Source organism: Medicago sativa, chromosome 7, assembly GCF_051527215.1.
Source record: "Medicago sativa cultivar Bolivia chromosome 7, Bolivia_mono, whole genome shotgun sequence".
Classification (NCBI taxonomy): Eukaryota; Viridiplantae; Streptophyta; class Magnoliopsida; order Fabales; family Fabaceae; genus Medicago; species Medicago sativa.
The window spans coordinates 8,912,909-8,937,057 of record NC_140755.1 but is presented as its reverse complement, the minus strand read 5'-3'; the positions used below and the strand labels follow the sequence as shown (position 1 = coordinate 8,937,057).

Below are 24,149 nucleotides of genomic sequence, written 5' to 3'. Positions count from 1 at the left end.
TAATGACTCAGCTAAACCATTTTGTGTATGCACATGAGGAACAGGATGCTCAACAGTAATTCCAATTGACATGCAATAATTATTAAATGATTCAGATGAAAATTCACCGGCATTGTCAAGTCTAATTTTCTTTATAGTATAATCAGGAAATTGTGCCCTTAATTTAATTATTTGTGCAAGAAATTTTGCAAATGCCATATCACGACTTGACAGTAAACAGACATGTGACCATCTACTAGATGCATCAATTAATACCATAAAGTACCTGAATGGTCCTGACGGTGGATGGATGGGTCCACATATATCTCCTTGGATTCTTTCAAGAAATGCAGGTAATTCTGTCTGAATCTTGCCTGGTGAATGTTTTGTTATTAATTTTCCAAGAGAACAAGCTTCACATGGTCTATCTTCTCTTGTAAGCTTTAAACCTTTCAATGAATGACCATGAGTACTTTCAACTATTTTACGCATCATTGTTGAGCCAGGGTGACCTAAGCGGTCATGCCATAAAGTCATAGTTTTGGGATCTTCTTTTACCATTAAATTACATTCAATTTCATGCATATATGTATAATGTAATCCAGAAGGCAATTTTGGTAATTTTTCTAAAGTTTTCTTCTTTCCCAAAACATTAGTAATAATATTAATGTATTTCATATTACCTTCGGTTGTAGTTTCAGTATCATATCCTTGACTATATATGTCATTAAAACTCAACAAATTTCTCTTTGATTTCGGAGAATATAGAGCATTATTAATGACAAACTTTGTCCCATTTGGTAACATGAACATAGCATTACCTGTTCCTTCAATTAAATCTGCAGGACCTGAAATTGTGTTTATTACACCTTTAGTAGGGAATATTTTGGTGAAATATTTCTTAATTTTGATGATCGTATGAGTAGTTCCACTGTCTGGAATGCAAATGTCTTTGTCTGGATCCATTTCTAACCTTCTTAAAATAAAAATAAGATTAAAGAAAAGAGAGGGTAAAACAATATAACATATTTAACAATACTATTTTATTTAGATCATGAAAATATTATGTATTATACAAGTCACACAACATGCAAATTCTTAAAAATATACATATCACACATTATTCAAATACATATATATTTTAACAAATTAATTAATCCATATTAAAATCTCCTTCAACAAAATCAGCAGCTTCAAGACAGGTAGTGTCATTCTTTGGTTCAATCTCATTAAAATTAACTTCTCTTTCCTTTTCCTCCACAGATTCTTTGTATCTTTTACACAGATACTCTGGTGTCCTGCATGTTTTAGCCCAATGACCTTTCTTTCCGCATCTATAACAACTATCATCATTATTTCTAGAGGGACCTTCCTGGATGTTTTTACCTTTACCCTGATGATTTTTGTTTGATTGGTCATATTTGAGAGGCCTATAATTCATATAACCTCTTCCACGACCTCTACCACGAAAATGGTTTCGACCATGATTTCTACCTCGTCCACGACCACCAAAACGAGCATAGCCACTACGTCCTCTTTGGCGATTATAACCACCACGCCCTTGATTAAAAGTTGTGGCGTTTATTTCAGGATATGCCATTGTTCCTGTAGGACGCAACTGGTGGTTTTTAATGAGCAACTCGTTATTTTGTTCAGCCACTAGAAGAGCTGCAACCAAATCAGAGTATTCAGTAAATTCCCTCATTCTATATTGTTGTTGCAACACCACCTGAGATGCATGAAAAGTTGAGAATGTTTTCTCCAACTTTTCCACTTCAGTTATAGTTTTTCCACAAAATTCTAATTGTGCAATAATTTGATGCATAGCAGAGTTATATGCAACAACAGTTTTATAATCTTGGAACCTTAATTTGTTCCATTGATCCATTAATGAGGGCAATAATACTTTCTTCTGATGTCCAAATCTTGCTTTAATTTTGTCCCATAAGATCTTGGGATCTTTTGCATTTGAATACTCTGTTTGTAATCCATCATCAATGTGGTGCTTGATTATACGATTTACTTTTGATTTTTTCTTTGCTAATTCCTCTGGGCCATCTCCCAAATCGTCTCCCTCAAGAATCTTGTCTAGTCCCTCACATGCAAGATACTCAATTAAGTTGTTGTTCCAGGTTATGTAGTTGTCGCCAGTTATGCTTAAAATTTTGAATTGATGCTTAACGTTTGACATGATTATATCTAAAATACAGAAGAGCATAATCAACATTTAATATACATATATACTATGACAAAAATTAAAATATCATTTTATTTAATAGCAACGATTATAAAAACATAATAATATAATATTTTAATCTAAGCCTCCACCAAAACAAAAAGTAATTAAACAAGCTAAGACTAATAATGGTAAAACGATAATTATAGCTAATCTTACAAAATCTTCTCCTATTTCTTCAATAAGGGCGAAAAAGAAGAAGAACACAATAACCACAAATAGAGAGATGCATATGAAAAGGTTTTTTAGCCATTTTGTAAGTATGTGTAAAAATTTTGAGATGTGAAAAATTATGAATGAAGATGAGGTATTTATAAGGTGAATTTTGTAAAAATAACCGTTATTGTTACCGTTAAAAACACTGTTCATTAACGTTGGAAAATGAGAAAAATATTTTAAGTATTAAATATCATCTAAATTAGGACACATGAGCAGTATAGAAAAACACAATACAACATATATGATAAATAAATATATATGATAATCACATTAAATATTATTTATCTACCTCATGAATCAATATTGTAAATGGGATTTTAGACCTCCATTAAATATAAAAGTTAGATGGGGTTTTAGACCTCCATAAAGCATAAAAGTAAAATTAGATTATATGGGGTTCTTAAACCTCCATAAAACATAAAAGTAAAATTAGATTATATGGGGTTCTTAAACCTCCATAAAACATAAAAGTAAAATTAGATTAGATGGGGTTCTTAAACCTCCAATAAGCATGAAAATAAAAATTAGATTAGATGGGGTTTTTAAACCTCCAGCAGACATGAAAATAAAAATTAGATTAGATGGGGTTTTTAAACCTCCAATAATAATAATAACAATAATAGCCACTCTTAGTTATAAATCACTTAACAAATTGTCAGTTTTCTATAACCGGGGCATATAATAATAATATTAAAACAATAATGATAAATGATATACATAGCAATATTAAGTAATGATATTAAAATGATGAGCATAGATAACCTACCTAGTAGTAGTGTAAACTTCTTATAGAAACAATCGTGCTGATAACGTGTTATAAAATATAGATCGATGACTGTTATGAAAATATAAATGAGAGAAAGAGAGAAATGAAGATAGTAGTAATATTTTCTTCTTAATTCCTTGTATTACAATGCTCCCTATTTATAGGGAGAAAAGGAGCAATAATTTGGGATAGTGATAGTGGGATTTGGGATAGTGGGGGAAAAGCAATGGAAAGAAGGTGGGTGGGACATCCACCATCAATTATTTCATAACAGGAGCATTGTAATACAAGGAATTAAGAAGAAAATATTACTACTATCTTCATTTCTCTCTTTCTCTCATTTATATTTTCATAACAGTCATCGATCTATATTTTATAACACTATTATATATATATATATATATATATATATATATATATATATATATATATATCAAATATGAAATAAAAGGTAATGATGTTATTACTAAAATTTACAAATGATGTTTTCTTATGCATTCGATTTTTCTTCAATATCTCTATTATTTTATTTGACATAAATATCTTGATGAAGTACGTATGATCTTTTTTGGCGTAAACACACATCTTTGATCTTATCCATTGAATATATCATTTAATTTTTTAATTAATTTCTAATATATTTCTATAGGAATAATTCATTTCAAATTTAATTTTAAAGTAATTGGAATCAACCAACAAATTTATTATTTTTTCAAAAATTTACTTAATTTTTTTTTTATGTAGTATAGATGTCCCAACAAACTACACATAAATTTTCTTTGGGAAATGTTAACTTGTGCCCTCAAGGCACAAGTTTAGAAGTCAAATGTAGAAACTTAATTTTGCAAATCGTGCATTCAATGTCTTGAAAGTTTAAAAACTTATTTTTTCAATACAAAACTTATGTTTTATTTCCCTTAGGGCACAAGTTAACATGACCCATTTTCTTTATATGCAACAATTTTTCTAAAAATTATAAGTTTACTTCGCAAATTCTCAATGTATTGTTCCTTTTTGTTTTTAAAACTATTTGGCTTAATTTCTCAACAAACCGCGTATATTTATTTGCCTGATCCACTGAGCATACCATTTAATTTTTAATTAATTTCTAATTTTTTTCATTGTAAAAAATTAATGCCTAATTTCAATTTTAACATAATTTGTTCATGCTCTCTCTCTCTCTCTCTCTGCCCGAATCATCACCGCCTAACTTAAGCCCATATCATCACGACAAATTCCCTGCTTAGGATTTGCTATTGGATTTAATGATTGGCCATCATCAGATTTCTTCGGCCCCAATAAAGTCTTCTTACGCTTAAGAATACAAACACCAATACTCCATTAAGCCCACAATGCTACGAAAACCTTCACTTGCCCCTAATTTTGGTTCACCTAAATCCTCCTCATCGGCAACTTGCTTACCACCCCCCCATGACTAACACAACCCTTTCATTTCAAATTTTTCTTCGATGTCTTTTCAGTCAATTTCGAATCATACAAACTTTTAAGATCCAGATATCTTGACTTGTTAGGAATTGAAGCACAATTTTTACATGTGTAGATATTTTTTTGTACAATCAACACTTTTAAGATCAAACGTTGACATAGAATTTTTGTTGTTGTTGTTGTTGTTCAGCTATAGTAGATATTGGTGTTTTTTTTTTAGTTTTCTTGTGTTGTGCTATCGTTAATTAGGTTTGTGGATTTGAGCATTGGAGTGCTCAAATCCCACACTTTTCACCCCCAAGATACGAGTCACTTTTCCCACACTTTTGACACATTCCGACTTATTTTCTACATTGACTTGAGCGTTGAAGTGCTAATGTGCCTGCATGCAACTTTCGTTTCTCTACAAAGATTCAACGCCACCGGACCATAGCATTTTCCGTCATGGTTGCATGCATCTGCTCCTCACCGGACAGATCATATATTAAAAAGCACAAGACAAATACTTATCATTGATAAGTATAAAAAAAATGGAACACATTTTTATCATTAATGCATAAAAAGTATATGTGACAACTATTTTTCATTGATTACTGTAAAAAAATGGACAATTTACCATATATAAAAGTACAAGACAGAAATTTGTCTTTGATAAATATTAGAGAAAAAAAACGAGACAAATATTTTTCACTAATGCATAAAAAATATACGAGACAAACATTTAAACTAGAAAATCAAATCCGCTGAACATTTGTGAAAGCTAATCTTGACAATTTGTGCACGTATTCAAAACCAAATTTTAAAGATCATGATCATTTCATTCAATTACGTTGAGAATGTCTAACCAGTCGTTGAAAAACATTCTTTAATTTACATTTTACCAATTACACATTATGTTACTTTACCCCTAAAAAACATTATGTTACTTATATTTAATTAATCAAATATATTTATTATTTATTCAATATTTTACTAACACTTAACATAATGTTTTTCAGCCATTCGTTGAAAAACATTCTTTATGTTACGTATTTGCCTAGTTTTTTTTTTTTTTTTTTTTTATATAATATGATCATACATGAAACGAGATTCTATGTTGTTACAGCAGAACATTGTGATATTTGTTGGTCGATCTTCAATTGATGTTTTAGAACAGTAGGACTTTGTAACAAATCTTGATTGTCTGATCTTCAATCGGTGGCGGAGATCGTTTTACCATATAAAATTGATTTCAAAATCTAAATCGTCTAATCTCATCAAGAAACTGCGTGTTTTTTTTACAGCAGTGTATCCCGGTCCGAGCATACATAGGGTGCAAATAGTGATTCCCCTAAACTTAACCAACATCCAGATAGAAGTCCAATACACTTAAACGACGCCGTATGGTAGCAAAACAGACAAGTTCGTTTGTTTCATCAAATGTTCGACAAAACACAGATTCACTAACCAAACAACCTCAAAATACCCGAAATGGGTTTTCTTAGAAAAGCATCAAAAACCTTAAAACAATCAAATTACGTTTCATTGTTCTTTAATTTCAACCCTTTATCAAGTAGAATAACCCATCAAAGATTTTCCATTACACGTGCACTTTTCTGTACACAGTCACGCCAAAACAACACCAAAGAGAAAGCCATTATAGATTTGAGTCAGTACCCACCAGAGCTTGTGAGAAATTTCTCAATCATTGCACATGTTGATCATGGAAAATCTACTCTTGCTGATCGGTTATTGGAACTTACGGGCACTATTAAGAAAGGACTTGGGCAACCTCAGTATCTTGATAAATTGCAGGTTTTGTTTTTTCTTTTGATAATGAAGAATTTTTTCTTTTTGTATCTGGGTATGGTTGTTTATAATGTTATATGAAATGGGTATTGTTCAAAATCATTGCTTTTGTCATGTTTATGTGTATTGTGGATTACTAGGATGTGTGTGTTGTGGAAATATAATGAAAATTTTGAAATTTTATTGGATGTTATACTCTATGAAGCACTTATACAAATACGAAGTTTGACACGTAGACGGTGATAATAATTTGTAAAAATAGGAGTGATGGAAATGGAATGAAACTATTTGTGTCAGTGTTATATGAGTTGTACATCGATATGTGTCAGATGCTCACACATGCTTTCAATCCGAAGCATTGGTGGTAGATAGGTTATAGGGTTTGTTTGGATTGGTTATTTGAGCTTAGATATTGGTATAATATACAATTAAACACTTGTGAGACTGTTTGGAAGAGCTTATGAGTTTACGATGACATGTCCATAAGTACGAGTTTTCAGTTTATTTCCATAAACCTTTACGATAGGTTATGAAAACAACTTATTCTACCTCCGTCTGGTGTATATGTCAATGTGTCATGTCCGTGTTGTACTTTGACATGTGTTAGACATCAGACACGCTTTCGATATGAAGTATCGGTGGTAAATATGTTATAGGGTATGTGGAGTGGGATGATAAATTGCAGGTTTTATTTTTTTTCTTTTTATTGAAGAATTATCAATTTTTTCATCTGGGTATGGTTATTTGTATGTTTTAAGAAATGAGCGTTGTTCAAAATTGTTGCTTTCTCATGTATGTGTTTCAGTGTTTGGGTTAACTAGGATGTGGAATGAGACAATGGGTTTGTTTTGAAAAAAAAATCTTGAAATTTGATTGGATGTTATACTCTAGGAAGCACAGACATAGATGCTGAGACACTACTTATAATATGTAGAACCTAAAATGATTGTATGAAAATGTGTTGGCGTCGGACATCAACATGTGTTCGATATTCAGACAAGTCTTCAATTTGAAGGATCCATGCTGGATAGGTTATATTGTTATTCTCTTGACTTTTATGTGTGTCATACTTTCAGACACGTTTTCAATCTGAAGTATTAATGTTAGATAAGTTATATTGTTATGTTTATTGACTTTCATGTGTGTCATTTTGTCAGACATTAAGTAATGTTTTCAATCTGAATTATTGGTGCTAGATAGGCTATATTGTTAAATTTCTTGACTTTATGTGCGTCAGACTTTCAAACACGAGTTCAGTATGGAGTATTGGTGTTAGATAGGTTATATTGTTATGTTTCTTGACTTCAAGTGTGTCATGGACAATATGTCATGTTTTCAATCTGAAGTATCAGTGCTAGATAGTTTTTATTGTTAATTTTTTGAAGTTACCAGTATTTTCATCTAGGATTGCTTATTTGTAATGTTATGTGAAATAGGTATTGTATTTTTCAAAATTGTTGGTTTTTCATGTGTGTTTTGGGTTAACTAGGATGTGGAATGGGGCAATGTGTCTGTTTTGAAACAAAAATAAAAAAAAAAAAAACTGAACAATGTTATGTTCTATGAAGCACCAACACAAATACAAACACTTGACATGTGGACACTTATAATAACTTGTCAATATGGAAGTGGTTGTATGAAGCTATATGTGTCGGTTTCAATGTGTCGTGTCGGTGTTGTACATCAACATGTGTCCGACGCTTAGACACACTTTCATTATTAAGTATCAGTGGTAGATAGGTTATAGGGTTTGTTTGGATTGGTTACTTGAGGTTATTTATTGGTATAAACACTCGTGAGACTGTTTGGAAGAGCTTATGAAAAAACAACTTACAATCACATGTCGATAAGCAGTTTTCAGCGTGTTTTCATAAACTTTTTAGGATTAGGGTAGATTATGAAAAGAGCTTATACTACCTCCGTCCCTAAATATAGGACCCATTGAGGACATCATGCAATTTAAGAAAGTTGGTAGTAGTATTAAATTTATTGACAATTTGTATAGTTTTACAAGTTTACCCTTTATGAGAGTGAATTAGTTGATGTTTGCATAAGAGTATTTATTACATATTCCAGAAAAGATGTAATATACTTAGGGGTATGTTGAGAAAGAAATCATTTTAACGCACTTAGAAATTTGAAAAAGGTCTAATAAAAAGGGACAAAGAAAAAACTCAAGAGGTCCTAAATTTACGCACGGAGATAGCAGTTCATATAAAAACAATTTGACTTTTTTTATCTTTTGTTATAGAAATAGCTTATACATAAACACTTATATGATAAACATTTATGCTATAAATGCCTAATTAAATTGTTTATCCAAAACGGTCATTTTTTTTATGTTTCTTGACTTTTATGTCATACGTTTCTTAATTGAAGTTGGAACTTTAAATGTTGTCTTAGGTGGAGAGAGAAAGGGGAATCACAGTTAAAGCGCAGACAGCAACAATGTTCTATAAGAATATCATAAATGGTGGTGATTCTAACGATGGAAAGGAATCATCTAATTATTTGTTGAATCTTATTGACACACCTGGGCATGTAGATTTCAGTTACGAAGTGTCGAGGTCACTAGCTGCTTGTCAGGGCGTGCTTTTGGTTGTTGATGCTGCTCAAGGAGTGCAAGCGCAAACTGTTGCTAACTTTTACCTTGCCTTTGAATCTAACTTAGCAATTATACCTGTCATAAATAAGATAGATCAGCCAACTGCTGATCCCGACCGTGTTAAAGGCCAATTGAAATCAATGTTTGATCTTGACCCGAGTGATGCATTGCTAACATCGGCTAAAACTGGGGTGGGTCTTGAACATGTTCTTCCAGCAGTTATAGAGCGTATACCTCCGCCTCCTGGGAAGAGTGAATCTTCTTTACGTATGCTTTTACTTGATTCATATTTTGATGAATATAGAGGGGTGATATGCCATGTTGCTGTCGTTGATGGTGCCCTGCGCAAGGGGGATAAGATTTCTTCGGCGGCCACGGGTAAATCATACGAAGCTATGGATATAGGGATCATGCATCCTGAACTTACGCCTACTGGAGTCTTGTATACTGGACAAGTTGGTTACGTTATAACTGGCATGCGGACAACCAAAGAGGCACGCATTGGAGATACAATTTACCATACTAAAAGCACTGTTGATGTGGAACCTCTTCCAGGTAAAGCAATTATCTTTTACCTCCTGTCTTTGGAAATTTGTTTGTTAACATTTTAGTTGAAAACTGTAGAATTACTTAGCATCTTCTTTTTGTCTCAGATAGTTGGTTATGAGAGCCATGCACGTAGGCTTTTTACTACCGCACATAATTTCTCTAATATTCTATACCTCGTTAAGGGCCTATTTGTGTGGGCTTACTTGATCTTATCTGTTGACAAACATTTGTGAGACTGTTTGAAAGAGCTACGACACGTCCAAAAGTTGTTTTCAGCGTATAGCTTGTACGAAAAAAAAGTTTGATTTTTTTGTGTAGCTCATACATCAGCACTTATATGATATGCTCTTATGCTATAAGTGTTTCCTTACCTAAGTTTTACAGAACTTTTAGAAAATGGACTTGCAGAAAACGGAATAAGTTCATTTCATTGTTTGACAATCATTGTTTTGGCTTCAAAAAATAGGTACCCTAAATAGTCAAACTTATATGGTATCTTACTTATTGCTCTCTTTTTTCCTGTGTATGAGAATATTATCCTTTATAACATCTATATGCATTTCCATGGCCGAATTTTCTTTAATTCTTAATACTTTGATATTTGTAGGCTTCAAAGCAGCAAAACATATGGTTTTTTCGGGTCTTTTTCCAGCTGATGGATCTGATTTTGAAGCACTCAGCCATGCAATAGAGAAGCTTACATGCAATGATGCCAGCGTCTCTGTCACTAAAGAAACTAGCACTGCTCTAGGTCTAGGGTTCAGGTTGGTATCAATTACTAAAAAAACGGAATGCTAATTTGGTTCTTTTAAAATTTGAAACATAGTTGGCTTCAAAAGTAATGAATTTTTTATGTTTCTTTTTTATATTCAATCAGGTGTGGATTTTTAGGCCTTCTGCACATGGATGTTTTTCATCAAAGGCTTGAACAGGTAACATCAATAATGCTATGGAGTATCCGATAGACTGATATGATACATATCTAACGTGTTTGTGTGTGCAAATATAAAATTCATAAATCCTTTAGATTGTATTTTGAGATAGTTTTAAGCTTGTTTTTATATTATTGGGGAGGTCGAGTAATTGACTTGAAATGGCCGACCTTTGTGTGTTCCCCCATTTTCAAGCACGGTGAGTCATTGACTAGAGCATGTTTGTGTAAACAGGAATATGGAGCTCATATTATCTCAACCGTTCCTACCGTGCCTTATATCTATGAGTATTCCGATGGAAGGTAGATTAACAAAGTTGTATTCATCACGCTAAGTTTGTGTGCGTTTACTAATATTCTAGGTTTTCTTTTCAGCAAATTAGAAGTTCAGAATCCTGCTGCATTACCGTCTAATCCCAAGCAACGAGTGGTAGCCTGTTGGGAACCCACAGTAATAGCTACTATAGTTATGCCTAGTGAGTAAGCTCTTGCACAACTCGAACAAAATAATAATTTATTTGCTTCTTTCAAAGCTGATATTCACTATCTTCATTAATTGTTTGATCTAAGGTATGTTGGACCTGTTATCACCCTTCTCTCTGAGCGTAGGGGTGAACAGTTGGAGTACTCGTTCATTGACAGGTAAGATTTTGGTTTGCCAAAGTTTCTATTTTATTAATATATCAATATCAATCAATGAATATTTATCATGACAAATGATGTATTTGTTGGGTGTATTATGTTCCTTATGCAAGGTTATTAAAAAAGTCAACACAAACTTTGATTTTGTTCTAGCTTTTTTTTTGTCTGTGAAATTATCTCGTAGAGATTCGAACCCATGCCATATTGGTTACTTCAAAGCATTTTAACCACCAAGCCACTTGCTGTTTTTGTGCTATTATTTGGCTTCCACTACATGATATCCAATATTAAACTCCCTTTTCAAAAAACCAATTAATTCCTTTTCCTTTCTTTCCAAACGGTTTCGAACCCTTTTTTCTCCTTCGCAATCTAAACCCAAAAGTCTACGGTTTTCATCCATTTCTTCCCCTTTTTCCTTCGACATATGTCTTGAAAAATGAAAATGTAGGGGATCTTATAGGCTTCTATTGTTGAATCACTTGATATGTTTCTCATACTAACTTTATACAGTAACTTTTTTCTTTGATGTGTATATTGAACTATTTAATTAGCTCACTGTTTAAATTTTGCTCATTGTTTAGATTTTGTATGACGAGATCCAACTTCGGTGTGTTTTGCTCATTGTAGTCTTTATTGAAATGTTATACATAATACATTTAAACATGTCAACAACTAATAATATATTCAACCTGATGCTTATATATGAAAATCAAAACAAACCCGTGCATCGCACGGGTCGGGGTCTAGTTGAGTTAACTCTCTTATCAACAATGTTGTTAAATAGTGACTATAGCAGCGTTATAGTGTAGTAGAATTTGAACAAATCGTTATTGTTCTCTGATATGCTATTTAGTACAAAACATTGTCAAAATAACCGTTATAACGGTGCTATAGCATTGTTGGTAACATAATTTGAACAAATCACTATGTTCCACGATCTACAATTGACAACACTACTTATAAAATTGGTTGTGTAAACATGGGTAGACTATAAAGACTTATATAGAATTGCAAGTTTAAGGACGATTGGACAAGTCTATCACATAATGGTTATTTTCCCAACATGCCTAAAATGATAGAGGTACATAAGACAATGGAGCGGGCTCCATAGACGCATCTAAATTCAAACATGAACCCATCTTGAAAGGAGTTGAACAATGTTATATTAAATCTCAATTTTCTACCTCAACTCTCAACATAGATGAAGTCACGAACCAGAAAACATGTACAAAACCCATCGTTTGCAATGAACGCAACAGACCAACAAAATGAATGAACCAAAATAGGATGAGTTGAAACCTAGCTCTTTTTAGTTGAATGTAGCTCCAACAAGGAGAATCCAGTCAATAATCTAGATCAAGTGTTGAGACTACTTTGGCCATATCTATAATCGATATTGGATCTCAAAACACCTCATGCTCAGGATTGGGCATTTGAAGTGTCAACAAATATGAGCGGCCCAATTAAAGATTTAGAATAGGCTCTAATGCCATATTAAATTCTCTGTTGGTTGAATCTAGCTGAAGGGTGATGATTGTCCAAGTCTTATAAGTTATAAGGACTCCTTTGGCCATATCTCTACTCAATTGTGGCCTTGTGGGATCTTAACAATGTTGAACTTTGTGATTTGTCAATTCGTCCTTCAATGCAGTTTGCTATATCACTAAGTTAAAATTGTTAATATTTACTATGCACATACACAGCCCACTTGGGTTGGCCTGGTGGTGTTGGTTTGGGATCTTAGGGTGCGCTCCTCCTAAGGTCTCAGGTTCAATTCTCCCCAGAGCAAATTTTGGTGAGATAGTTTGGCTTCTAAAAAAAAAAAAAACTTTTGTTCAGATAATAAGTTGTTAAATCATTGTTTACGGCTTTATGAATTCAGTCTACAGAATATTTCACAAGTTTACTTGGCCTCTCAAATTAGACAGCATTGATCTCTAGTTTAAACTCTAAAGCATTGATCGCTTAATTTTTTTCTCCTGCAGTCAACGGGTTTTCATGAAGTATCGTCTTCCTTTGAGGGAAATTGTTATTGACTTTTATAATGAATTGAAGAGTATAACATCAGGCTATGCATCATTTGATTATGAGGATTCAGAGTAAGTAGCCCTGTCCTTTTGCCTCTCCTTATAACCGCCTGCATGATTATTGTTTTGCACCCGCTCCTGTTTGCTTCAGTCTAAACCAGATTTACACTAACATCCAATGGGAGTCTACTGTTTTGCCTAGTCATCTAACTCTTATAAGTGTATTTTGAATTTGATTGTATGAAGTGGCAAAGTAGTGTATTCTTGTTGTTTGTTAAGGGATAAGGAGTTGGAGGTCCCGGGTTCAAACCCAGACAAAGGAGTAAATATTAATCTAACAACAAACTACTAACATTTCCTATTAGAAAAAGAAAAAAGTGAATTCTTATTGTTTGTCAGTCTAAAACATATTTACACCGATTGCGCAGTGCACATTTTACTCAATGATATAGGGTCTGTTTGGATTGACTTATTTGAGTTTATCTACTGATATAGCTTAAATAGAACAATCCGACTTTATTTTATCTTTTGTTATAGAAGTAGTATATACCAATATGATAAGCTTTATACTACAAACGCTTAATTAAGTTGTTTAACCAAACAGTTACTCTGTTGTGCATGGTTTGAATCAATGATTGGATTCATCAAGTTTTTTGTTAAAATTTGATACAATATATTATATATTTATAAGCTGTCGTATGTTTTCATATTGAATAAGCAAACCATACTATATATTTGGATTCGCATACTTTCAACCTTACAATGCATTTAATGGCTGCAATTACAGTTATCAACCATCTGATCTGGTGAAACTTGATATTCTCTTGAATGGTCAAGCAGTGGATGCAATGGCAACCATTGTTCATAACTCGAAATCATATCGTGTTGGGCGTGAATTGGTGGAGAAATTGAAGAAAGTCATTGACAGGTCATTTCGTTGAAGAAATTATTTTACTTTATTTTATTTTCACACCTCTTCATATGTTTAAAATTCATTTGAAAAATCATCTAAATTTTGATCAGGCAAATGTTCGAGATAATCATACAAGCCGCCATTGGGTCAAAAATCATTGCAAGGGAGACGTAAGTGTCTTTTTAAAATAATGTGCTAATATGTCTGTTTGTAATGGTTGCTTTAAAACCTTTAAACTCTTGTATAAATGTCCTACCTTCGTGACGTAAATTCAGGAGAGAGAATTGGTATTGAAATCGTTTAACAATTTTACTCTTTAGAAGAGAGAATTAGTTTATGTTTTCGTCATAATATTTATCAAGAGGGTCCTAGATTTCGAGACAGGTTGCAATATTCTTCATCAAAATTATGATTATTGTAGTCATTTTGCTTTCCAATAGGATTTTGGTAGATGGATTTTAAGGCCCTCGACAAATGCAATGCACTTCAGTTTAAGTAATTTATTAAAATTCGTTACTCAACTCATCTGTTCAAACAAGCTGAAATTTTCTACATCTATCGCAGTATTACAGCTATGAGAAAAAATGTTCTTGCCAAGTGTTATGGTGGTGATATTACACGAAAGAAGAAGCTTTTGGAGAAGCAAAAGGAAGGGAAAAAGCGAATGAAACGTGTTGGTTCCGTTGATGTACCACAAGAAGCGTTCCATGAACTATTGAAGGTTTCGTAGAAGACGTTTGAATAAAGTTGCGCATTAGATTTTGGTAATTGCTTACTTTATTTTAGTTTTTTTCTTCAATAATGTTAATGTGCAACTACTAGCGAGTTTATCCATCTTTTGTTATGATATTATGCAATGAAGTAACTGAATTTTTCCATATTTTCCATTTTGTTTATGTTATGTAGGTTTTGTAAACTATTGTTCTCATAAAACTCAGTTGTGGAATTAGCTATGGACAATGCCACATAAATCGAATAAGAAGAAATGGTGAAAGCAATTTACTTTGCTGCTTTCATGGAAAACTAGTGTATCTTTTCAAATTTTCTTATTTGTTAGTGAAGATGACAAAATTTCTTACAATTTAGTTCATTTTCTTTCATTTATTGATGTTCTATGATTGAAACTGAGCTTCAAGAGGCTAATTTCATTATTATGGCGAAATTTTGGGGTTGGAGAAATGAATTGTTGTCTTGTAGTTAATCTATCAGCCATGATCTTTTGTAATAAACATATACTTCTAATTATTTCTATTCAGTCATTAGTATATACTATATAGTGTGACAAAACCCTGGTAGACTTTGGAGTCTCATAGACTTTTTAAATTATTGCTTAGTGGTACACAATTTCTTGCATCAAGGGTCACATTTGATTATTTGATTGTGACTTTAAAAACTAATGGACTACATGTATAATGTTTAGCTTACATAAGAAAAATACAGTGAAGTTATCATAATCTATGGTCAAATTTCATGAAGATCATCACACCATCATACTATGTTAAATTAAGGATTTATTGCTTTTTTATAGTTGATTGCAACAATTAATTCTTCTCTTTCTTAAGTTGTGTGATATCACTCTTTCTCTATTTGACTGCACTTTAATATTAGGTAAATTTATGTTATGGTTTACTAAATCTTGTGTGTCATGTTATATGGTTTACTAAATCTTGTGGGTCTTGTTATATATTTGATGATATTCATTCTTAAAATAACAGGGTTTCACATAAATTTCAATGAATAGTTGTTCCATTCATAAAAGATTCATTGAAGTTTGATAGATTCAACTCTTCTATTTCTTTTTTCTCTATAAAATAAACAATGCTAAGAAAATAAATAAATAAAATAAAATAATCAACATATCGACTTGTCTCAATCTTCTCTATATTTTGTATAAAATAAACAATAAAATTTTAGCAACAAAACAATTAAATCTAAAAGAAACATTTTTTTATTCTATAAAGTTAGATTCAACGACTTTGTCGTCGTGGCTACATGGTACAACTGCGACAGAAGATTCAAAAACCCTACGAGGAAATTAGATCCTCTACCATTGTTGTATGGTGCAGTCAGCCACTGTACCATATAACATCAGTGGAGGATCTGAATTCTATTCTGAGTTCAAAAGTGCTAATTATGTTTGTTCTTATCTAGATCAAAATTGTTGATATTGTTAACAATGGATGGAGGTTTACTAGCACTGCTCTTAGAGACAGAAAATGGCAATGAAGGTTGAAGAAGCATGAAATTTTTAGCTTGTGAACTTGTTGGTGACAATCTTTTGAAGTATGATCCCTTCAAACATCCTTTTCCATTTTGATTCAACAAATTGTTTGAAACCATTTGAGGATACTCACCAAGTTTCAAATTCAACCCTGCACCTAAACCATTCTCTCTATTTTCTTCTTGCTTTCCACCATTGTTTGATCCTTGTCCTACAATCGACGAAACTGCAGCAGCTATAACTGAGTGAAGACTTGGATCAGTGCTTATTGCTTTGCTTATTGTTTCAGCCAAAGCTTGCCTTGAAGGGGTTTGATAACTTGTCATGCAATTTTGATTTTGATAGAAATTTTCCTGGAAATGATTAAAAGGCCTAACTTGAGTTTTTTCAATATTAGGGTTTGAGTTATTGTTAATAAACCCTAATTTATTGTTATTATTGTTCCAAATGGATGATATTGGTGTGAAATTTGGTTGTTGTGTGGAACAAAAACTAAGATTATTTGGCGAAAATCTCGGAACATTTGAAGCTATGTTTGATGATGATAAGGATGAAGGAGAAGTTAGGTCAAGAGTGATTGTTGGAAACAAATTATTATGGTTTGGTGGAATGAAGAAATGTTGTTTTGGTGTTCTTGATTGTTCATATTGGTGATGATTGAAATTTAGACCATTGAGTTGTGTTGGTGAGTTTCCAAAAGATGTGGAATTGTTGTGATGAACATTTTGATTTTGATGTGATGATGATGATGTTGATGAACCTGATACCATCATTGATGCTGCAGCTGAAGTTGTATATGCCATGGCTGATGCTGTTACTTGAAGAGGGTGATTGTGTGTTCCTTCATATGTTGTGATTAAGATTGACATGTCATCAGCACATCTTTGGACCTGAAATCATATAAATTTTGGGGTGTTCTTACTATACATCTTAGAAACAGTAACTACAATCTCTATACAATAATATAAATAAGGTAAATATTTTTTTTTTATGCTTATAGGGTTCATTTTTTGCTTTCAAAATATCGGTGTGTTCTATCCGCTTGGAGAAGATTGTTTACCACCCACTTCACAAACTCTAAGATCAAGTTCAATGAACGACAAACAAATGAGGTAGCTCGCAATGTATTTAAATCATATAATGCATATATGTAATGTATATACCTGTTTCCTAACTGGGCATGCTGGTGCAACTGTGCAACGATAGTATGCTCTTGGACATGGATTTCCTTTTGCTATCTTTTGTCCATATTTCCTCCATTGACATCCATCATTCATCTGTTTGAAAGACACACAATAAGCTATTATACAAGAAACTATTACTACAAAATAACTATTTAGATATTGTCAAAAAAATTAAATAAATTTAGAGATGATGTTTATACAATAATTGATTAAAATTTACTACTAAATAAAAAATTTAAATAATGATGGAAATTAGAGACAAAAAAGAAGAAAAATCGGTAACTAACTTTGACGTTTCTGACACCTAGCATCAAAATTAGTGACGAATATTACTTGTTTTGTCTTTGAATTTTCGTCGCTATTTTAACTTTTTCTTATAGAAGTTAGTCACAAATATCGACCAATTTTTATGATATAGTGACCAAATTAAATTTAAGTATTTCTAAATAATTTTTTAGCTATAAGCAATGTTTCTTAAAAAAATATAAAAAATTTGTAATGTAAATAATTAGTTGATACTAACCGTGGGAGTATCACATTTAGCTCTCACAGAAACTCTGACTCTTTTAGCAGGCAATAGTTCTGAAATCTCATCATTTACATTTATCACTTTTGTTGATTTATTTGTTGAAAATATTGCTCCTTTTTCTTCAACTTCAACTTCCTTTGGTAATTCTTCTGAGCTATTCATTGGACTCAAATCAGATACTAACTCCGATGGTACCATATATTTAGAGTCTAATCCAAGACTTAGGTTAACTTCCATATCTTCTTTCTCTTTAGGTTTGTTAGGGTTTTCAATGTTTTTTGCTTCTTTCTTATACTCATTTGGACTTCTTCCAAGGCAAAGTGACACAAACTCGGGTTCTTCATCGATTTCTTCGTGTGAATTAGTTGACGAATCTTCTATATCTTTCATAGAAACGTCTTTGTTAACAATGTCAAAGAAACGAAGCTGAAGGGAATTGTAGTCTTTTTCAACTCGTGACAGCATCGTCTTCAATCTTTCGTTTTCTTCTTTTACGTCACCCATCTCCTCATTAGCACATTTTAGTTTGTCCTCCTAGAATTCAAAATCATAGGAGTATTAATAATATTAACGCAAATAAAACTTTTTTGCGATATCATACCGACAAAAATACTAGGCTATGAAAAACTTTTAGACAATTATAACTTTTTAATGTCCTAAAAAGATTAATAAGGATAAAACTTATGTGTATTATTATATATATAACATGTGGATAAAAAAAAACTTTAACGCAATAAAAGTTTAATGATGTCAAAATTTACCAACTATACCATATGAAGAAGAAATAAAATTTGAATATGAAAAACTTTAAGACATTTATAAATTTTAAAGTCATAAAAAGATTTAATAAGGACAAAACTTACATACAATATCATATGAATTAAACTATAACAAACACATATGAAAAGTTCGAAGACAATTATAACTTTTAACAGCTAACAAGGACAAAATTGAACTACAATACTATATGAACAAAACAATAATACATGGACATGATTTTTTTAAGACAATTATAACTTTTAACACTTTTATAAATAGTTATGAATATTTACATTGAACTATGTCACCTACAACAATATTGTACAGCATATAAGTTTTGTCCTATATATAATCAGTCATATTGTTCCTAAACACAAACAATCTCTCTATTTCAAAGATAACCAATAAATTTGAAACTAGAAAAGAAGTTTTGTTGTTGTAGAGGTTTTGTTGTTTTAACACATTTTTGTGTCAAACTAGAGTGTAATTGCTCATCTTCTATTGATATGAAACTCAAGCTACATATGCGTAATCCTTATACATAACAAATCATCAAAGTAAAAATAAAAATTCAATAATTCAAAGAATACTATTCATGAACAATATATAGATGTTGCACAAGAAAAAATTAGTGAGGATTAGGATTGGTGTGTACCTTTGTAACCTCTTGTTCAGTAGAGCAATCAACTTCAACTTCATGGATAATTGAAGTAACTCTTTTCTCTTCAATCTCTGAACTGCTAGGACTCGACATTTTTGACATAGTCTCTCTTATTATTTTCTCAATATTGTTCAATCTCACATATAATTAACCCCTTTATATATATAATCATAATACTCCTCTCTTATTTATTTATTTTTTTGACAAGGCCATATAACTCTTTAATAAACCAATCAACTCTCATAAGCTAGACTTGGAATAAACAATGCAAAATCACCGATCCCAATGCTCATCTAGTTCTCATTATGTAGCCAGCCATAACCCTCAAATGTCAACACCACTTGCTAAGCTAATTTTATGGAATTTTTTTAATTATTTTATAGTTAAATTAATAACATGATCTCCAAATCTAAGTCATTAATGAGGTTGAGTGGGCAAAGAAAAATGAATTTTGGCATATACAATTTGAGAGGGATCAGAATAGTATTTTTAATAAATTGGCATATACAATTTGAGAGCGATAAGAATAGTATTTTTAATAAATAACCTTTTCTTAAGTTTTGATATATATATATATATATATATATATATATATATATATGTGTGTGTGTGTGTGTGTGTGTGTGTGTGTGTGTGTGTGTGTGTGATTAACATAAATGCAATATGGAATATACTAAATTAAAAACGATCCATATGTCCTAACCTGAAAGGTCTTGGGTTAGAGCTAGCCCCGCAAGTGTCCTTGAAGAAAGGTAAATGTAAATTCTTGTGTAAGTGTTCTTTGAGTCCTACAGTCTTCCCTACTTTAGACTAGATCACCATTTTTTCATCCTAAATTTATGTAATAAAAAAAAAATGAATGGTCCATGTAGTATTAATAAATAGATGGTATATTATCTAATTAAAAGTGATACATTTAATTAAAATACACAAGTTCCAATACAAACATACTATTTTAAATTTTTTAATATGTGTAAATTTGTACATGATAGATAAACCATTGGCAAAACTATAATATCACGGTGAAAATTGAAATTGGTAGTCATTTTAAGACAAATTTTATTTGGATATTCATTTACTATGAAGTGGAGCGAGTATATAGTTCGAAATTTCAGTTGTGGTTGCAGTTACGCTCTGAACCTTAATATTACAACACAACGCGGAAAATGTCGTTTCAGTTGTGATACTATTTACCAAGACCTCTAAAATAATTTATACTTCAAACTTATAATTACAATTACATAATAAAAACTGCAATATTTTTAGTCTTCCATAAACTTTTTGCATTAGAGGTAATTCTATTTGAGACTTTTTTTTTTAGGGAAATTCTATTTAAAACATCGATCGCAGTTTTTAAGTTAGGATTCGAATTTTGATTAGAGGTAAACAAATCTTTAAGTTAGGATTCAAACTTTAATTCGTCACGTTAAAATCAAGCATGTTCCACTATACTCAACTGGTTGATAAATACTCCAATTCAAAACAGTGATTACCTATTATAATACTATACTATATAATTTATTTTTTTTGACAAAATAGTATATAGTTGAAACTTGGTATTGATGAGAAGACATCACATGGGTATATGCAATCAAAGTTGAAACTGGCTGCAAGTAAGAAAATGTGAATGAATATTTGTCAATGGTGTAAGTTGGAACCTAATTTCATTGTCAAGTTTGCGGTCCATACGCTTGTTGTCAACTGTTGCTCTGCTGTTCACTGCTGCCATTGACCTCCTCATTTCCATCAATCTGCATATTGTCATCTATATGGTGTTTTAAATCATCTATATACTAGGTGCATAAAAAACATGATTATTCATTAATTAGGTTGTTTAAATCAGATATTTTATGGGCGCAAGTACATCTAATAATCTTTGTATCAAATAGGCTCATAATGGGTTGCAAATCTCTTCCTTGAATTATTTAGCGTTGTAACATTCTCAAGGTTGCATTTAAACCGATGGTGGAACTATAATTAAGTTGAAAGTGAACAAAAGCATCTCATCCAAGAAAAGTTCGGTTAATTATATTAAAGGGTTATTTTAAGTTTTTCACATAAATTAAAATAATTTTTTTATAAATGAAATAGTATAATAATTTTACAAAATTATTCTTATTAACTACTAATATTAAGTATTAATCATTGTCATAAATGCAACCTTTACGAGTGAGTTTTTATTTTATTTTAGGAATAAAGCATAGTGGATATAATTGATTTACGAGTGAGTGATGTACATAATATTAATTTTGCGGTAGAACTGAAATCAAATCATTAACATTGAAAATATAAAATGACATTTATTTTAGCACAGTTTTCTTTTGATAATGTGACAATTAATATGTGACGAAATGAGTATGCGTCAACAATTGTGATAAATACTCTACTTGTACTTTTATCCCTTATTATAAAAATATAAGGGTATATATAAGTTGTAATTTTCTTCGTTTCTTAACATTTAATATATGTGATTTTTGCCATTGACACTTGGACTCATAGAAAAAAAATATATATTATAACTTAGTTGGATGATTAAAAATTATTGTGGGCTCTCGGAATATAGTCTTTAACAAACGGTGATAAAAATTTCATACATTCACAACAATCAGATTACACAAATTATTTAGGGTTTCTTTAGATGAAAATTATATGTTATGACCTAGATACTAAGCCCAAGTAACATGAAATACATTAAGTAATTGAATGTAGTTCATCATAGGAAATTAATCTAGATAAGTTTCATTATTATGATTAGTAGTTTGTTAGATTGTGCTTGAGTCATTCTACTGGCTTGTTGAATTGGTTACCACACACCTAAGACTATAGTATCCGTGAATTAAATGGAATGTGTAGTTCTATATTATAAGTGACCGAATAATATTGAAAAAAGTTTTGTTCTATTTTGCATTATAGAGTATTACATGAAACCAAACACACTAAATAATTTTATAAATCTTTACGTGCTTAATAAAAATAATACTATGCACCTCTCCCACCTCCTAAAAGAATAATCTTTAATTGGCAACCCAACATAATTATTTACTATATACCGGCCAAGGCATTGAAGCTTGTATGTAAAATTTCAAACTTTGGAAACCCCTAAATATATTTCAATCATTCATAGAGGCATATGTGACACTATTATATTAATGGATGTGCCTTTTGGAGGTCAAGTAATATTCACTTTTCAATTTTACCCATTCCATTTTGTAGTTTTGAATTTTTGTTAAAACGGTCTTCAAAACCTTCAACGGTCAACAAATACTATTGGGTAAAGGCTTTGCTTGTATTATAGCTTATGCTTCACTTAATATTTGTTAATTATTACAAACATATTTTAGTTGGTAATGATACAACTCAGATCTCATAAGTCACGAAAATGTACCTCTGTGAGTGATCTCCGAGCCTCGGTGTTTTTTCGATCTATGAGAACCAACTCGCTCAATTTTTTTATAAATAAATAAACAGGTTAAATAAGTAAATGATCCCTCTAAATATACCAACATTTAATTTTAGTCCCCCTAAAATATTTTTTAGGCTTTTGATCCTATAAAATTTGCCATCCATGAAATTAGTCTATACTTTTTAGTCAACTCGTTTCTAACCTTCACATTTTTTAATGAAAATTTTCAGAAATGATTAGAAAATTATGACAGTATTTTCAAAAAAAAAAAACTAATTTTTTTTAACAAAACATGAATTAAATATGAATTTTTATGTTTTTGTGTTAACAAATTCATATTAAATTCATGTTTTGTTAAAAATTTCTAAATTTTTTTAAGAGAGATTGTCATAATATTCCACCCTATTTTTGGAAAATTTTATTAAAAAATATGAAGGTTGGACATGAGTTAACTAAAAAGTAGAGACTAATTTAATGGATGGAAAATTTTAGAGGGACAAAAAACCTAAAAAATATTTTAAAGGGACTAAAATCAAATGTTGATATATTAGAGGACCATTTACTTATAACCCTAAATAAAAACACAGTTGTTTGTTATTTACTTCTATTCCACTTGTCTATGTATTTTTTTATTATTGCTAGGCTCTATAAGCTAACCTAACTCCTATTTTTCAAGACTTGTAATAATTATATACTTTAAACTTGACGTAGGAAGGCTTACAGATCACCAATATAATAATTAATACTTAGAAAACAATGATATATATTTCACAAGCGACTTGAAAAGGAGACTTTGTAAATTGTATGATTGTCCGATTGTGTTACTTAATAGAAACCTAAAGATTTTCGTTCCATAGTTAATTGTCTAGCTAGCGACTTTTAATGGCAAATTTAGTATATTTTAGTGATGTAGGTCAATGGTTTGGATTAGCCTTTGAATTGAATCACTAGTTGATCTTGTGATGAGATCTACAAGTATAAATAATAAGAGTGATTTAAGACGTGCATATATTTTAATGAAACTCAAAATACCTCATGTTATTAAATGAGAGAATGTGAATAAGAATTGGTACTCTTTAGTCCCTCTTTTCTTACAATAATACTCTTTAGTCTTTACTAGGAGGTGAATTCAAAAAACTAGTCCTTACTAGGAGGTTTGTGGTAAGATTCTTTGTGAAAAATATAACCCTTTTGTTGGCCTCGGACATAATTAATGCCTCGACATACAGTAATATTACATGATACATGTGAATTCCATACGAATAAAATTTGTAACTGTTAGAACTTTATA

The 24,149-nt window shown here is 31.2% G+C and overlaps 3 protein-coding genes across 3 annotated transcripts; 1 reads left to right on the top strand and 2 right to left on the bottom strand.

Annotated features, from left to right (window-relative positions):
• Nucleotides 1–1,005: 1,005 nt before the first annotated feature.
• LOC146904030 (uncharacterized) lies at nucleotides 1,006–2,206 on the bottom strand. Its single transcript, XM_085728062.1, has one exon. It carries the CDS (start codon nucleotides 2,204–2,206, stop codon nucleotides 1,133–1,135), a length of 1,074 nt encoding a protein of 357 aa, XP_085584188.1. The 3' UTR covers nucleotides 1,006–1,132.
• Nucleotides 2,207–6,090: 3,884 nt separating this feature from the next.
• On the top strand, nucleotides 6,091–15,408 carry LOC146904029 (Small GTP-binding protein). The gene is made up of 12 exons (XM_085722572.1): nucleotides 6,091–6,440; nucleotides 8,838–9,594; nucleotides 10,196–10,352; nucleotides 10,466–10,520; nucleotides 10,755–10,822; nucleotides 10,895–10,999; nucleotides 11,090–11,161; nucleotides 13,147–13,260; nucleotides 13,976–14,116; nucleotides 14,212–14,271; nucleotides 14,666–14,865; nucleotides 15,008–15,408. Exons 1-11 carry the CDS (start codon nucleotides 6,117–6,119, stop codon nucleotides 14,829–14,831), a joined length of 2,019 nt encoding a protein of 672 aa, XP_085578698.1. The 5' UTR covers nucleotides 6,091–6,116; the 3' UTR covers nucleotides 14,832–14,865; nucleotides 15,008–15,408.
• A 618-nt stretch (nucleotides 15,409–16,026) lies between these two features.
• On the bottom strand, nucleotides 16,027–19,584 carry LOC146904028 (WRKY transcription factor 72B-like). Its single transcript, XM_085722573.1, has 4 exons — nucleotides 19,450–19,584; nucleotides 18,030–18,569; nucleotides 17,486–17,599; nucleotides 16,027–17,212 (listed from the first exon to the last, which is right to left on the bottom strand). The coding sequence occupies exons 1-4, from the start codon at nucleotides 19,555–19,557 to the stop codon at nucleotides 16,229–16,231; spliced, it is 1,746 nt and encodes a 581-aa protein (XP_085578699.1). The 5' UTR covers nucleotides 19,558–19,584; the 3' UTR covers nucleotides 16,027–16,228.
• Nucleotides 19,585–24,149: the final 4,565 nt, after the last annotated feature.